General features: G+C 55.4%; 6 protein-coding genes across 6 annotated transcripts; 3 read left to right on the top strand and 3 right to left on the bottom strand.

Moving 5' to 3' along the window:
- Positions 1-248: 248 nt before the first annotated feature.
- On the top strand, positions 249-1,202 carry BDZ99DRAFT_436772 (uncharacterized protein; the record flags this gene model as incomplete). The annotated part of the gene is made up of 4 exons (XM_033717554.1): positions 249-426; positions 488-607; positions 660-854; positions 904-1,202. The coding sequence occupies 4 exons, from the start codon at positions 249-251 to the stop codon at positions 993-995; spliced, it is 585 nt and encodes a 194-aa protein (XP_033581012.1). The 3' UTR covers positions 996-1,202.
- Positions 1,203-1,442: 240 nt separating this feature from the next.
- BDZ99DRAFT_436768 (TBCC-domain-containing protein) lies at positions 1,443-3,309 on the top strand. Its single transcript, XM_033717553.1, has 4 exons — positions 1,443-1,764; positions 1,811-1,971; positions 2,053-2,727; positions 2,798-3,309. The coding sequence occupies exons 1-4, from the start codon at positions 1,692-1,694 to the stop codon at positions 2,990-2,992; spliced, it is 1,104 nt and encodes a 367-aa protein (XP_033581011.1). The 5' UTR covers positions 1,443-1,691; the 3' UTR covers positions 2,993-3,309.
- A 122-nt stretch (positions 3,310-3,431) lies between these two features.
- BDZ99DRAFT_436765 (Aldo/keto reductase) lies at positions 3,432-5,187 on the bottom strand (the record flags this gene model as incomplete). Its single annotated transcript, XM_033717552.1, has 2 exons — positions 3,537-5,187; positions 3,432-3,497 (listed from the first exon to the last, which is right to left on the bottom strand). Exons 1-2 carry the CDS (start codon positions 4,785-4,787, stop codon positions 3,432-3,434), a joined length of 1,317 nt encoding a protein of 438 aa, XP_033581010.1. The 5' UTR covers positions 4,788-5,187.
- Positions 5,188-5,511: 324 nt separating this feature from the next.
- Positions 5,512-7,032, bottom strand: BDZ99DRAFT_436764 (ribonuclease M). Its single transcript, XM_033717551.1, has 3 exons — positions 6,765-7,032; positions 6,418-6,712; positions 5,512-6,366 (listed from the first exon to the last, which is right to left on the bottom strand). Exons 1-3 carry the CDS (start codon positions 7,025-7,027, stop codon positions 5,683-5,685), a joined length of 1,242 nt encoding a protein of 413 aa, XP_033581009.1. The 5' UTR covers positions 7,028-7,032; the 3' UTR covers positions 5,512-5,682.
- A 1,695-nt stretch (positions 7,033-8,727) lies between these two features.
- Positions 8,728-10,734, bottom strand: BDZ99DRAFT_230479 (putative ATP dependent RNA helicase). The gene is made up of 4 exons (XM_033713504.1): positions 10,571-10,734; positions 10,449-10,521; positions 9,797-10,393; positions 8,728-9,746 (listed from the first exon to the last, which is right to left on the bottom strand). Exons 1-4 carry the CDS (start codon positions 10,612-10,614, stop codon positions 8,934-8,936), a joined length of 1,527 nt encoding a protein of 508 aa, XP_033581008.1. The 5' UTR covers positions 10,615-10,734; the 3' UTR covers positions 8,728-8,933.
- Positions 10,735-11,595: 861 nt separating this feature from the next.
- Positions 11,596-12,297, top strand: BDZ99DRAFT_516665 (uncharacterized protein; the record flags this gene model as incomplete). Its single annotated transcript, XM_033725091.1, has 1 exon — positions 11,596-12,297. One exon carries the CDS (start codon positions 11,596-11,598, stop codon positions 12,295-12,297), a length of 702 nt encoding a protein of 233 aa, XP_033581007.1.
- Positions 12,298-12,446: the final 149 nt, after the last annotated feature.

The raw sequence follows: 12,446 nt of genomic DNA, 5'->3' as shown, positions 1-12,446 counted from the left end.
GCGGAGTTCACGGGGAGGAGTAAGAGCCAGAAGCTTTGAAGAGCTTCGCCATAGGCCCAAGGAGTATTTGAAAGCTGTCAGAAGCGCGCCCTCGCAGCCATCTGGAGACTCGATGAAATGACATGCCCCAGCTGTGCACGCTCCAGAAACGGGTCCACTAGCGCGGCGGAGCTTGATGGGCAGAGCCGCGCGATTGACTCCAGACCTCACCACCACTCTCATCCAGCCCGCCCCCTCCAGCGCCCACGATGGCTTCAGAAAGCAGACCCTACCATCCGCAGGATGCCATATCCACCACCCTCCGGGCCACCATGGTCACCACGGGCGCCGGAGCCCTCGTTGCCGGTGTCCAGAACACCCTGGCCAAGCAGAACATCGGTGCAATGGGTGTTCTCACAAGGAGCGGAGGCACAATTGCAGTGTACGGTATGGACTACGATCCGGCGGTACTTGGGGAACGTACGCCAGAAGGCTAACGAGGCTTCAGCTGCTATGGGTGCCTCCTACGCCTTTGCCAAGACCGCCTCGGCCAACCTCCGCGAGAAGAACGATAGCCTAAATTCGGCAATTGGAGGCTTCTTTGCCGGTTCAATGATGGGTCTGAAAAGTACGAATATTGGAGGCTGCCTCAGTGGGCTTCAGTGCTAATGCTCCCTCAGTCCGGTCGACCCCTGCGATAATCGGATATGGCGCCTGTCTCGCGGTGATATTGGGCACATTTGACTACGCCGGAGGGTCGTTGACCGGCTACACTGAGGGCCCTGAAGTCGACCAAGTGGCAAAGAAGGAGTTTTTGAGGAAGAACCGGAGGATACCAGTGGAGCAAACCATTGCCGAGCTGGGCGAGGGTCGAGGTGCGTCAACATTCTGTTCATTCTAGCATTACCCATCTAACAGTTGCAGGAATATATGGGGCAGGATATGAAGAGCGAAGGCGTGAGCGGCTAAGGGAGAAATACGGTGTTGATTTCACCGGTGTCCCATCCTCTCACTAAACTAGCGAACCCGTGCTCTTTCTGCGTATTCTCGACGGCTTGCAACAATTACATTGCAGATGGTAGAGCTTCCCCGGGCACATGTACATATATTTACAAAAATTGTACCAAACATGTTTTCGATCTTGAGGTGAAATCTCAGAAGCTGGACCTCGAAGTGATAGACTTATGGCACGTGCTCTGCATAACTACTTCAATATGAACCATCAAACCTCATGCGATATGACGCGCCTTAAGAAACAGCGTGGCGATAACAGTTCGCTCCCGAACTCAAGTCCCGCCGACCTTATTTAGTAGCGGTATCTAGTCAGGTGGTCCAGATACGACGCCTAGAGGCAAGACGCGGGGTAGATCGTCTGTCTGCATGTTCTCTGGGGGTTTGGGCCCAAACGGAGCGTCTTGACGCATCAATTGGCCATGGCGGGTCGGGCATACGGCAGGGGCGTGGGAGCTTCCAAATACCTTAAATAAAAGCCATGAGTATGACCGCCACAAGCTCCCGCAGTTTTTGGTCTCCAAAACCACCCCACCACGGCTCGTCGCGTCCCCTCGTCGCGTCACCACTTCTCACCCCACCGCCGAACAACATACCCAATTTCAAGATTCACTGAGGGAAAAGCCCCTCTAATCTCATTCTTACTTCTGACCTCAAGCATCTATCCGCGGCGTCTACAACTATCCCTACTCGTTCCCAAAATGGGATCCCAACCTCAAAGCGAAGCAGGCCTCAAAGAACGCTTCTTCCGCTACTTCCAACATGAAGTCACCGGTATGGCCCTCTGCCTAGCCCAAGAACCAAAACTAACCCCTCCCAGCCCTCCAAGAACAAATGGAACGCCTCTCCTCCACCGCCCTCGCAGGCGGCGAGCGCAACGACGCCGTCGACCACTGCCTCGCGGGGATCGCCCGCCTCTCGCACGAAGTCAAAGACGCCTCCAGCTACATTCCCGCATACGACCAGCGAACCTATGCCGAAGTGCGTCCCCAAAACCCCCTTACCCAACCTTCCAACCACTGTTAAGCCCGAAGTCCTGACTGACGACTCGCATGGAACCAGGCCATCAAAGCCCTCAACGACAAGCTCCAAAAAACCCGCCTCGCCTTCGCGCCACGCAGCAAGTTCTCCTTCAGAACCGCCCACAAAAACCCCTCCGCCATCTCCCTCTCCTCGGCCGCCGAACTCGCCGCCCAAAAGACCCTCCGCGTCTCCGGCTACCCGTCCTCCCCCTCCAGCACAAACCCCTCCTCCTTCGCGCCCACGCCGCTCGACGCCGCCTCCCCCGTCGACGAGAAGCCCGAGTCGAGTTTGTACAGCAACCACGCCACCAACGCGGAAGGGGAAGCCACCAAGGCTCCAACGACCGTAATCGCAATCTCCAACCACGCGCACGCGCACATCGTCCTGCCGCACTCCACCTCGCACACCACAACCAGGGGCACGGTGTCGAACCTCCGCCGCTGCGTGGCGGACATGTCCACGCCCACCTCGTCCGCCACCGGCCACCCATTCGCGGGGCTAACCCTCAAAAACATCAAACACTCCCTCATCGTGTGCGGGCAGGTCGCCGGCGCGACGCACGTCACGGGCGTCGAGAACAGCGTGGTCGTGGCCGCGACGCGGCAGTTCCGGATGCACGGGAGCAAGAACGTGGACGTGTATCTGCACAGTGCGAGCCGGCCGATTGTGGAGGAGTGTGAGGGGGTGCGGTTTGCGCCCCTGCCGACAAGCTATGTAGGTGGATTATCTACGTGACCCTTTTTTTTTTGGATAGAGGGAGGGCTAATGTGGATGTCGCATTTAGGTTACAGACGCGAATGCCGAGTCGGCGAATCAGTGGGATCAGATTGATGACTTTGACTGGCTGCAGGCGGAGCAGAGCCCGCATTGGAGTATCTTGCCGCTGGAGAAGCGGGTAGAGGAGAGGGTGTGGAAGGAAGTGGTGCCGGGGGGGCACAATATTAGTTTGGAGGACATTTTGAAGGCTGTCGGGGTGTGAAGGGGTGGCGGAAAGGGGTGGGTAAAGCCGCAGTGGAACTACGATGCAAGCCCTAAATTTTGAAGAGAGGCGCACACATAGCAGTATTGTTTTGGGATCATGGAACAGGAGGAGTATTGGCGCTAGCGTTTAGGACGGCGGAATCAACAAGGTAATTGACAGTAGGAAAGATGAGTGACTAGGGAAAAGGTCAGACCGTTCGTATAGCATTAGCAAAGCGGAGAGGCTATAGGAAGACGACAGTTGAAGCATAGTCATATCGATTCGTTTGAACAAACCAGCTATACCTCCACCTATCGAAAGCCTCGTCATAATGCCATGTCCAAAAATTCAAAGCAGCCGTAACCGATACCACTCTTATGATCCTCCGCGAAAATGCTCACAGCGAACCTCCCAAATGCAATCCACTACCCCATCCCAACACGGGACACCCCAACAACTACCTCAGCGGAATACTGACCTCTGGCTCCGGACTCGCATCCGGCGTTGGCCACGGCGCTTCCACCTCCTTCACCTTGATATCAGAAACTCGCTTGCTCTCTACCCTCCCCTGGCCCCCTTCCTTCTCTTTCTCCCCTTTACTCCCCTTCTCCTCCGGCGGACTCTCCCACGTATACCCTACCCACTCCCCCAACACCTCCTGCACGCCCTCGCTCAATATTTGCACCGCCCTTTTCCGATTCTGCGCCCACTCATACGCCCTACTCCACCTGCCCGCCCTAATCGCCGTCTCCCTCCCCCCCTCCAACCCATCCAAAATACTCCGCCACACCAGCATCGTCTTCTCCAGCTCCGGCGCGCGGCTCACCCCAATCACGCTGACCCCCAGCTTCGTCCCACCGACCGCCTCATTGCTCTCCTGCTGCCACGGCACCCCGGACGCCGGGTCCCCGCGACTCCCCACGCTCGCGCCCCTTGCGAGCCACGTCTCGAGCGCATACCTGATGGCGATGACCTCGAGCTTCTCGCCATGCGCGTCGCAGAAGTCGCTCGCCTGCCGCACGGCCTGGCGCAGCGCGCGCGACGCCGGGTGGAAGTCGCCCAGAGCGCCGACGGGCACGCCCTGGCGGCGCAGCAGGCCCATGCCGAGGGGGCTCGCGTTCGGCACGACGTCCACGCCCGCGTTGCGCAGGCGCTGGATGCCCTTGGGGCCGGCGAGCGCCTCGTTCTGCAGCGTGAAGTTGGCGTAGGACATGACGGCGTCGAGGGGCTCGCCGGTTTCGCGCAGGACCAGCTCGGCAAGGGATCCGAGGACGTCGAGCGGGTAGCCCGAGATGCCGACGTAGCGCAGCGTGCCTTCTTCGTCGCGGATGCGGCGGAGTTCGCGCACGGCGCCGAGGACGGCGGCGGGGGAGACGAACTCGACGTCGTGACAGTAGACGACGTCGAGGTAGGAGGTGTGCAGGCGCGCGAGGCTGCGGGCGATGCTCTGCGCGACCCAGGCGGGCGAGTAGTCGAAGTGGGCTTCGGCGATGCGGCCGACTTTTGTGAGGATGAAGTACGAGGAGCGCGGGAAGGTGGTGCGCACAAAGGGCGTGGCGAGGGCGGCGCCGAGGAGGGTTTCCGAGGGCCCGTAGTAGGGCGAGGTGTCGAAGGCGCGGATGCCGTGGGTTAGGGCGTCCGAGACCAGGCCTGTGGTGTCGAGCGCATACGGATCGTCATTGTACTGGTGGTTGAAGGTTGCCGTGCCGAAGATGAGCGGAGGGAGGATGGCAGAGAGCGGGGTGCCTTTTTCGTACGCGACGGGACGCTGGACCTGGGGAGCGTCTGCGGTAGCCGGCGGTGTCGCGGCCATCGAAGGAGGAGGCCTGAGGCGTCCGGAGCGATAAGGTGGTGGTGGTTGTGGCGGGGCTGTATATATACACCTAGGTAGTGCCTACTCTGCCGGCTCTGTTACAAAGGTAGGAGGAGAGCGCCGCGTACGTGGTTGATTCCTGCTAAAAGCAATAGGCGGCGGACGAAGAGAGTAGAAGAAGAGGACAGTCAGTCGCTGGCGGTTAGTGAATATGTAATAAGGCAGGCATGGCCGGGGTGTAATGGGTGGATAGCCCGCCGGATTAGGGTCGCCTTGAACGATGCCCTACGGCTCGATGGCAGGGCCATATCCACTAGGCGGCGCCGAGTCGCGCGGATTCAATGACGCCATGGCACGGCCTGTCGCAAATGGCAGGCAGGCCGGCGGTGATTCGTGGCCCGGCACGGTGAGGGATGGAGGGTGTGGTTGAAGCCGGAGCGAGGTTGCGAGCTGCCAGTCGCTGCTGGAGACCACCCCGCGTGGTGTTTCTGACCAGCTATCGTCCCTGCAGGAGAAAGTGCCGATCCAGCCCCAGAACCCTTCGGAAACGTGCCTCGGGTCATCGCGGGGCCTTGCCCCTGATATCTATTACGCCTTGACGCCGGCGGCATTTAGCGGACCACATGATATTACTTGCACATACAAAAGTGGCGTCTCTCGTATGGAACGCCCTAAATACCTAGGTATGCACGAGGACGCAGCATCTACATTTCGGGCAGAAAGACTCCACAAAGCGAGTTAGAACCGCCAAGTTGATTCTAAAGAGACAGCATATTCAATTGCGGCTACAAGGTATTGACTTTAGAAGTAAGAATTTCAAATCGTCATATATATGTTTATGTGCAACCCAATCCATAAATGCTAGAAATTGTGACATATCGTAACCCTGAACGGCCTACACGCTCTGCCATGTAATCGTCAAGCTCGTCGAATGACTGCTGGTATACACCGTTTCTTGGGTGCTCCCACTCGCGACAGCATCCGCATAGAAGTTCGCACTGCCGTTCGCTGCCAGCTTGCCACTGCTAGCGGTGAAGACAGTCGCAGAGCTGACACTCGATCCGCAGGTGAAGGCACCAGACACAACAGCACACTTCCCCTTGGAAGTTGACAGCGTGAAACCCGATCCGCTCGTGGCAGCCGTGTAGGTTGCGCAAGTACCCGATGTGTACCATGTGCCAGCCGAGATCAGACATCCCGTTGCCGCACCACCCGTAGACACATTCAAGTAGCCTTTACCGGAAAAAGCACCCCCAGTACTCGTAGGAGCCGAAGTGCTCGTCTTAGTCCCGGTGACGAAAGTCGTTGTTGGTGACCCTCCACCACTGCCACTCTTTGGGAGGTATTTGATCCCAGTGTCAGGGCATGTCGACTTGCTACCGTCAGGGGCAGCGACTACGAACTCGCCCGTTTGGACGCTACCCTTCACATTGTAGTGGTACCAGATCTCGTTGAGCGCGCCGTTGCTGCAGCCCAAAGTGACCTCAACGCCATTGCGATTCTTCCCTAGCGCGGCTTGGATGGCGGCAGCGGTGTATGTAGCAGTGCTGGAAGGGACAATGCCGGCTGCTTGTAGCCACTATATTCGTTTGTTAGTGTTTGAACGAAGAAAAATCCAGGAGAGACATACAGTATAAGATGGAAGAGTCTTGAAGAGGTTGACGGTCCTCTCAAAGAAATCTGCAGCTTCCTCCTTTGCCTGGTAGTCGGTGTAGCAATCTGTGTCATAGGTGCTGACGCAAGTGCCATGTTTGCCCCATTCATGCTCCCAGAATGACTCGTCATTGCCCTGATAGTCTTTCCAGTACGTCTGCATATAGGTGAGTACATCCGTCTTGCCGAAGCTGGTCAAAATATCCCCGATTCCGGTATATGCCCGGCTGGTGTCGCAGTTGGCGTCGAAGGTGCCGTCACAGTGATCTGGCCTACGCGTCTGTTAGAAAGGCTACAAGACGGATTGTAGTGACCTTGGCTTACCATAAGCCGTGAATGGTCCATGAATCTGACGGTCCGGTGGCTGGGTCCGTGTCCCAGAATTGTGTCTGGAGGAGCTGTCCGCCAGGCGCGTTGAAGCAGCAGAGGTCTGCTACCGCCGTGGTGTTGTGGCAGCTAAGCTGCCCTGTCGTAGAGCATGTCTTCGGAGTACCACCCAGCACCGTAGACCCAGAACCCAGGAACAGCTGCGCACCGCCGAGCGCAAACTTGGAGAGCGACCGCAGAGAGGGAATTGAGGAAGCCATAGCCGTGTCCCGCGCTACATCCAGGGCAGACATCGCCGCATTTTGTACCGCTTCGAAGGCAGCCAGGCTGCCCATGCTGGGCCCAGGGCAGCGAAGCTCCGCAAAGAAGTCCCCGACGTGGAAGGACAATAGGTACAGCGCCTATCGTATTGGATAGAACGTTGGCCTGCTAAAGATGAAAGAGGGAGGTGTTGTATGCATGGAACAATCGTGGAAGGATAGTAAAGGTAGCTCCCGAAGCGGGAGCCTATCGCGGCGAAGGTCGCGGCCTCATGGAGGGCGGAGGGCCATCAACAGGATGATGATCGCTGTTGTTTCAGGCATGGAGGCCAGTCAGAGGCCAAGAACGACCGCAGCATCCCAGCGCGTGCGACAGGCCGTCGGCATCATGGTGGTTGAGATCAACGTTGAACCCCAGGCCGGACGTCGCCATCTGGCCCCTCCCCTGCAGCAGCCTGCATTGGCCCGATCCGTTCACCTGCTTGTTTCGGGATGCTTCCGCCGTCCATCTACTTTATATCGACCAGCTCATTCGACTCGCTGCTCTCGAGCTCCTTCATAACATCTAGCGCAATCTCTGCCCGGGTTGAAACAAGCTTAAGCTTTCGGGATGGCGCCGGTAATTAGCGAGGTTCTTAAATACCTACCGAATAGCATCAAGTTAAGGGTCCTCTCGTCTATTGGCTACATGGTATATTGCAATGACGACATGCGCTGAGCTACCAACTGGCCTACAAGGCTACATCTAAGGTCCACTGATCGCGTGGAGATACGTTAAAGTCACAGCAAGGTCAAGACAATATAGGTTTAATGATTCGCATTTGTGTTTACATGATGCTGAAGGCCAGTCGAATGCTCAACCGCATCCCAGCTCGAACCATGTCAATGCTAATTGGCTGAATCATCCCCTAACATATTCATCGTTTTCTTTGTTGGGTTTTCTTCTACTAAACAAAGTATCATCAGACCACTCTTACGACCCGTAGAAAGGTGTAAGACAACAGCTTAGAGTTGGTGTGGTTGAGAGACGTTGCCCAGACTGATCTCGTCCTTCTCAAGATGAAAAGGTTGATCAACAGTGACTGAGGCGGACCGATTCGTAGCATCCGCAGTTGGAGTTGCAAGAGGTGTGTTAGGGAAGATCGTATGATGGTGGAGGGTGGTGGAGAAGGGTGTGAGATGATGGAGTGTTGGGAAGCCGACTTGCTCGAGATCGCAAGCTGAGGAGGGACACATGAGAGAGTTGCTGATGACAGCATCGTGACGTCTTTGCCGAGATACGCCTTCATGGAAATAACAAGCACCGTGGCTGAGAAGATGAAGAAAGCCAACCAGGGCTGCCGTGAGAACGCTAGAGTGCCGAGGATATATGCCATGGTGACTGTGAGCCAGGAATCCTCTAACAAGTGCATGAACTTTTATGATTACACCGCCGGTCATGTATCCGGCAGAACTGACGAAGATCCGCTCCAGCACAAAGTGGTAGAAAAGCATCTGTATCCGGGAGTGAGAGAGTACTGGAAGTCGCCATGGGTGTTGAGAGGCGACAGCTTGGATAGAGGAGTTGTGTTGAGAAAACAGAAAGTCCAAAAAGTCCAGGCATATAATACAGTGCTGGATTGAAGTCGTAGACTCCGTGGAGCGCCAGGTAGTCGAGTCGTGAAACTTCTGAGGAAAGAAAACCAGGTATCCCGTTTCAAATCGTCGAACCCGCTCCCGTAATCATGAAGAAGGAAAATAGGAAAACCGCAAATATGTTCAAGCTGAGAACGGTACCAAGAACAAGTCTCCAGGTTACTGAGCAAAGAGAGATCGCGCCAGATTTTCAAAAGAGGGACCCAAAAGGGAGGTCGACGAAAACTGCTCAGGCAAACCGGGAAACGAAACATGAAGGCTTCGAAAGTTCCTATGCCGGCGCGGCTGGTGGAGGACGGGCGTTACGTTGGGCATTGTTGCCATTCTGGCGGTTCTGTAGGTTGGATGGAGGTCCTCTACGCTGGCCTTGGAACTGCGCGCCACCTCGCTGATTCCGCTGGAAGTTTTGCCTACTACTGGCCTGAGAGTTGGAGCGAGCAACATTTCCCTCGTCCTGTTCTTGGGCTTGACCCGCGCCTTGGGTTCGCTGGACAGGAGGGTTGGAGATCGGGCGTGGGATGTTCTCGGGGGACTCGTAGACATAGAGCTTCTTCTCGATAGTCTGAGGGATAGGTTGAATCTCGGTTCCTAGCTCCTGTTCGATGCGGTAAAGATTGAAGCGATCGTCCCAGTTGATCAAGTTGATAGCCAAGCCCAAATGTCCAAATCTACCAGAACGACCAATACGATGGAGATAAGTTTCAGCATTCTTTGGGAAATCGAAATTGATGACCACATTAACTGCCTGAATATCGATACCACGAGTGAGTAGATCCGAACAGACGAGATTGCGGCAAACACCGTTCCTGAAGTCGTGGAAAACGCGGTTGCGGTTGTGTTGAAGCATACGGGCGTGGGAGTAGAAGCATGAGTAGCCGAGTTCGGTGATCTTCTTCGCGAGGAGTTCGACCCGATTGGTTGAGTTGCAGAAGATAATGGACTGGTTGATCTGAAGCTTGTTGAACAGTGTGTTGAGGCAGTGCACTTTCTGCTTTTCCTCAACAAAGGCATAGTACTGGGTAATACCGCGGAGGGTGAGTTCGTCCATCAAGTTGATCTCGTACGGCGAGTTCATGTGTTTATCCTGAGCTGTTAGTTTATTCGTTGCATAGGATTGGAAACCGATAATCTTACCTTGAAATGCTTGACCACGATTGGAAATGTAGCACTAAAGAGCATGACTTGTCGGTCTTTCGGATGGAACGCTAGGAGTTGTTCGATGACGGGCGTAAACTCGGGAGACAACAGCTTGTCCGCTTCATCCATAACGAACGTCTGGCACCCTGACAGAACTGCAACGCCTTTGCTCGCAAGATCTAGAATTCTTCCAGGTGTTCCAATGATGATATGAACAGGTTCTGACAAGCGAATGATATCATCTTTGAGCCCAGTGCCGCCGGTAGTCACCATGACATTGAGCCCCAGGTGTTTGCCTAGCATCTTGCACACTTGTGATGTCTGTAACGCCAGCTCTCGGGTTGGGACGAGGATGAGGGCTTGTGTCTGTGTGCTCTTAGGGTTGATGCGCTCGAGTGTTGGTATGACGAAGGCGGCAGTCTTTCCAGTGCCGTTCTTCGCTCGTGCAAGAATGTCTCGTCCAGTCAAAGCCACAGGGATCGCCTCTTCTTGAATGGGCGAAGGTTTCTCGAAGCCAGCCTCGAAGATCCCCATCATGAGTTCGCGCTTGATGTAGAAATCCTCAAATTCGAGTCCTTTGGTCGCGGTAACGTCCTAGCAGTCCTTATATTAGCCTTTGAATATGCCAATCCATTTCAGATTTATGTACCTCGGTCTGTGGTCGGGCGTCTTTGGAAGGTATCTTGAGTCCATCTTTCCAGGAGGTCTCTGATGCCGGCTCTCTGAAGGTGTATCAGTAAATGGCCTTCCGTATCGAAGTGCTTAACTTACCCAAGCTTGACAGCTCCTAGCTGGTTTGTTATGTCGGTAGTCATTGTGCGCGGGCCACCACGGGTGGGGGAGAATGAGTGTGACTTAGAAGATGACAGAACTGTTAGCGCAGCGGGCTATACGGCCGCGTCTTATTGAGAGTCCGGATGCAGGACTCGGAGGCTCAGAGGCTCGGGTGTAGGAGTCGAGTCGGTGTGAGTGGTGGAGCCAGCAAGTGATCCTCGCTGCTGGGGAGAGATAGAAGTGTAGATGTGGCCTTTGTGGCTTGCCCTGTGTTGGTGCAAGCTAGGCAGCGGGACGATCTCGCTGAAGAAGATATGTAGGACAGGTTGCGCTTGGAGTGTTGTTTGTAGAGAGCTGGTCGAGTCTGGGTGGCGGAGTTGCTGGGCAAGACTTCGAGTTAGTGCGTAGCCTTTTCAGAAGTGCAGCGAAGCTTTCAGGTGGCAGTGGCAGGTTGCGCGGCGACGGTGAGGTGGGTGAGAGGAGGGCGAGTCCTTGAAGATGAAGTTGTGCGGTGGGCGAGTTTTGGCCTTGGTGCCAAGCCTGCCCGGTGCGGCAAGCTGGAGTGATCCGAGTGATTGGCTGAGGAACGACATGGTAGACTTAACCTCACTATCTACTCATTCACCATTCTACGTCTAGCGCTCGAGAGCATCTGCTGCACAGTGCTATCTTAGACTCTCTCTTTTGGAATCCTTTTAGCAATCCCTGTTCTTGATCCGAGTGTGTGTTTCATCTGAGCTTCCTTTTTACGCGTCGTTGATCCGACGTCTCCATCGAGGCATTGTCCATTAAGAGTTCATTCTATTCTATAGACTATCTAGCTAGCTCTCGGAGACAGCCTCGTGTTTCCTCTTGTGCTCTCCCCCACCATTGGAGCGGGAGCCAGATATCCACACGCGTGGTGGCACAACAACTCCATGTCATCGTTCCTCCACCGCTCATCCGCGGTCTCGCGCTCCCTGCCGCGTCAACTCTCCCAAAATTCATGGCGTTTTGGCTTCCATACTCGCCGCTCATTCGCCATGGATAGACACTTCTACTACTCCAGCTTGGCCTCCAACAGGATGGGCGGCTTCAATCCACGCCCGGGTATGGGCTTCATCTGGGGCCTCATTGGTGCCAACGTCGCCGTCTTTGCCGCAGTTCATGCAAGCCCTTCGCAGTCTCGGAAGCTGACACGAGAATTGCCTATGAGCCTTCAGAGCATTCGGGAAGGCAAATATTGGACCATCATCACATCCGGCTTCACACATTTTAGTGGATATCACCTTCTGGGAAATATGTTCACCTTGCATGCATTCGGTCGTGTCCTCGTTTACGGCGCGAGACTCCCTCTCCTCAACCTCATCATTCTGTCTGTTGGCTCGCTTATATCTGGAAGCGCTTTCTTCCTCGCGCACGAGAAACGACGCGAACGGCCTTACCGCATGGTTCAAGGCATCGGCGCTAGTGGAATGGTCATGGGTCTCGGCGCTGCTGCTGCCTGTTTAGTACCGAGAACAATGATGCTAGTCGCTTTCTTCCCAGCACCGCTCTGGCTTGTTGTTAGCGGGTACTTTGCGTATGACTATTGGTATCTCAACCAACACACTGGAACAGCACATTCGGGACATCTTGGAGGTCTAGGTTTTGGCCTGCTCTACTACGTCCTAAGCCTTCGAAGGTTCGGAGGCGTTCTGGGGCTGCGGGTCATTAAACCACAGAATTGGCGAGGAGTGAGGTGAACCATCCTGGCCGTCTCTTTCCTAAGTTACTGGTTCCTTTCGGTTTCTCTGTTTCGGTCAAGTCACCTGGGAACCCCTCAGTCTCCACCCTCACATCAACACGCCTTCAGACAGTAGAACCATTACGGACCCTGGAAATAATCACAGAT

Source organism: Mytilinidion resinicola (genome assembly GCF_010093595.1).
Source record: "Mytilinidion resinicola strain CBS 304.34 unplaced genomic scaffold BDZ99scaffold_4, whole genome shotgun sequence".
NCBI classification, from domain to species: domain Eukaryota; kingdom Fungi; phylum Ascomycota; class Dothideomycetes; order Mytilinidiales; family Mytilinidiaceae; genus Mytilinidion; species Mytilinidion resinicola.
The sequence above is the reverse complement of the archived record's forward strand: the minus strand, read 5'-3'. Positions and strand labels throughout refer to the sequence as shown.

Coding starts and splice junctions, on each gene's coding strand:
- BDZ99DRAFT_436768 (XM_033717553.1), top strand. CDS start 1,692: ATGGGATCCCAACCTCAAAGCGAAGCAGGCCTCAAAGAACGCTTCTTC. Junction 1,972..2,052: donor ACCAGCGAACCTATGCCGAA/GTGCGTCCCCAA, acceptor GCATGGAACCAG/GCCATCAAAGCCCTCAACGA. Junction 2,728..2,797: donor CGCCCCTGCCGACAAGCTAT/GTAGGTGGATTA, acceptor TGTCGCATTTAG/GTTACAGACGCGAATGCCGA.
- BDZ99DRAFT_436764 (XM_033717551.1), bottom strand. CDS start 7,027: ATGGCTTCCTCAATTCCCTCTCTGCGGTCGCTCTCCAAGTTTGCGCTC. Junction 6,713..6,764: donor TGGACCATTCACGGCTTATG/GTAAGCCAAGGT, acceptor ACAGACGCGTAG/GCCAGATCACTGTGACGGCA. Junction 6,367..6,417: donor AGACTCTTCCATCTTATACT/GTATGTCTCTCC, acceptor AAACGAATATAG/TGGCTACAAGCAGCCGGCAT.
- BDZ99DRAFT_230479 (XM_033713504.1), bottom strand. CDS start 10,614: ATGACTACCGACATAACAAACCAGCTAGGAGCTGTCAAGCTTGG. Junction 10,394..10,448: donor ACGCCCGACCACAGACCGAG/GTACATAAATCT, acceptor AAGGACTGCTAG/GACGTTACCGCGACCAAAGG. Junction 9,747..9,796: donor TCGTGGTCAAGCATTTCAAG/GTAAGATTATCG, acceptor CTAACAGCTCAG/GATAAACACATGAACTCGCC.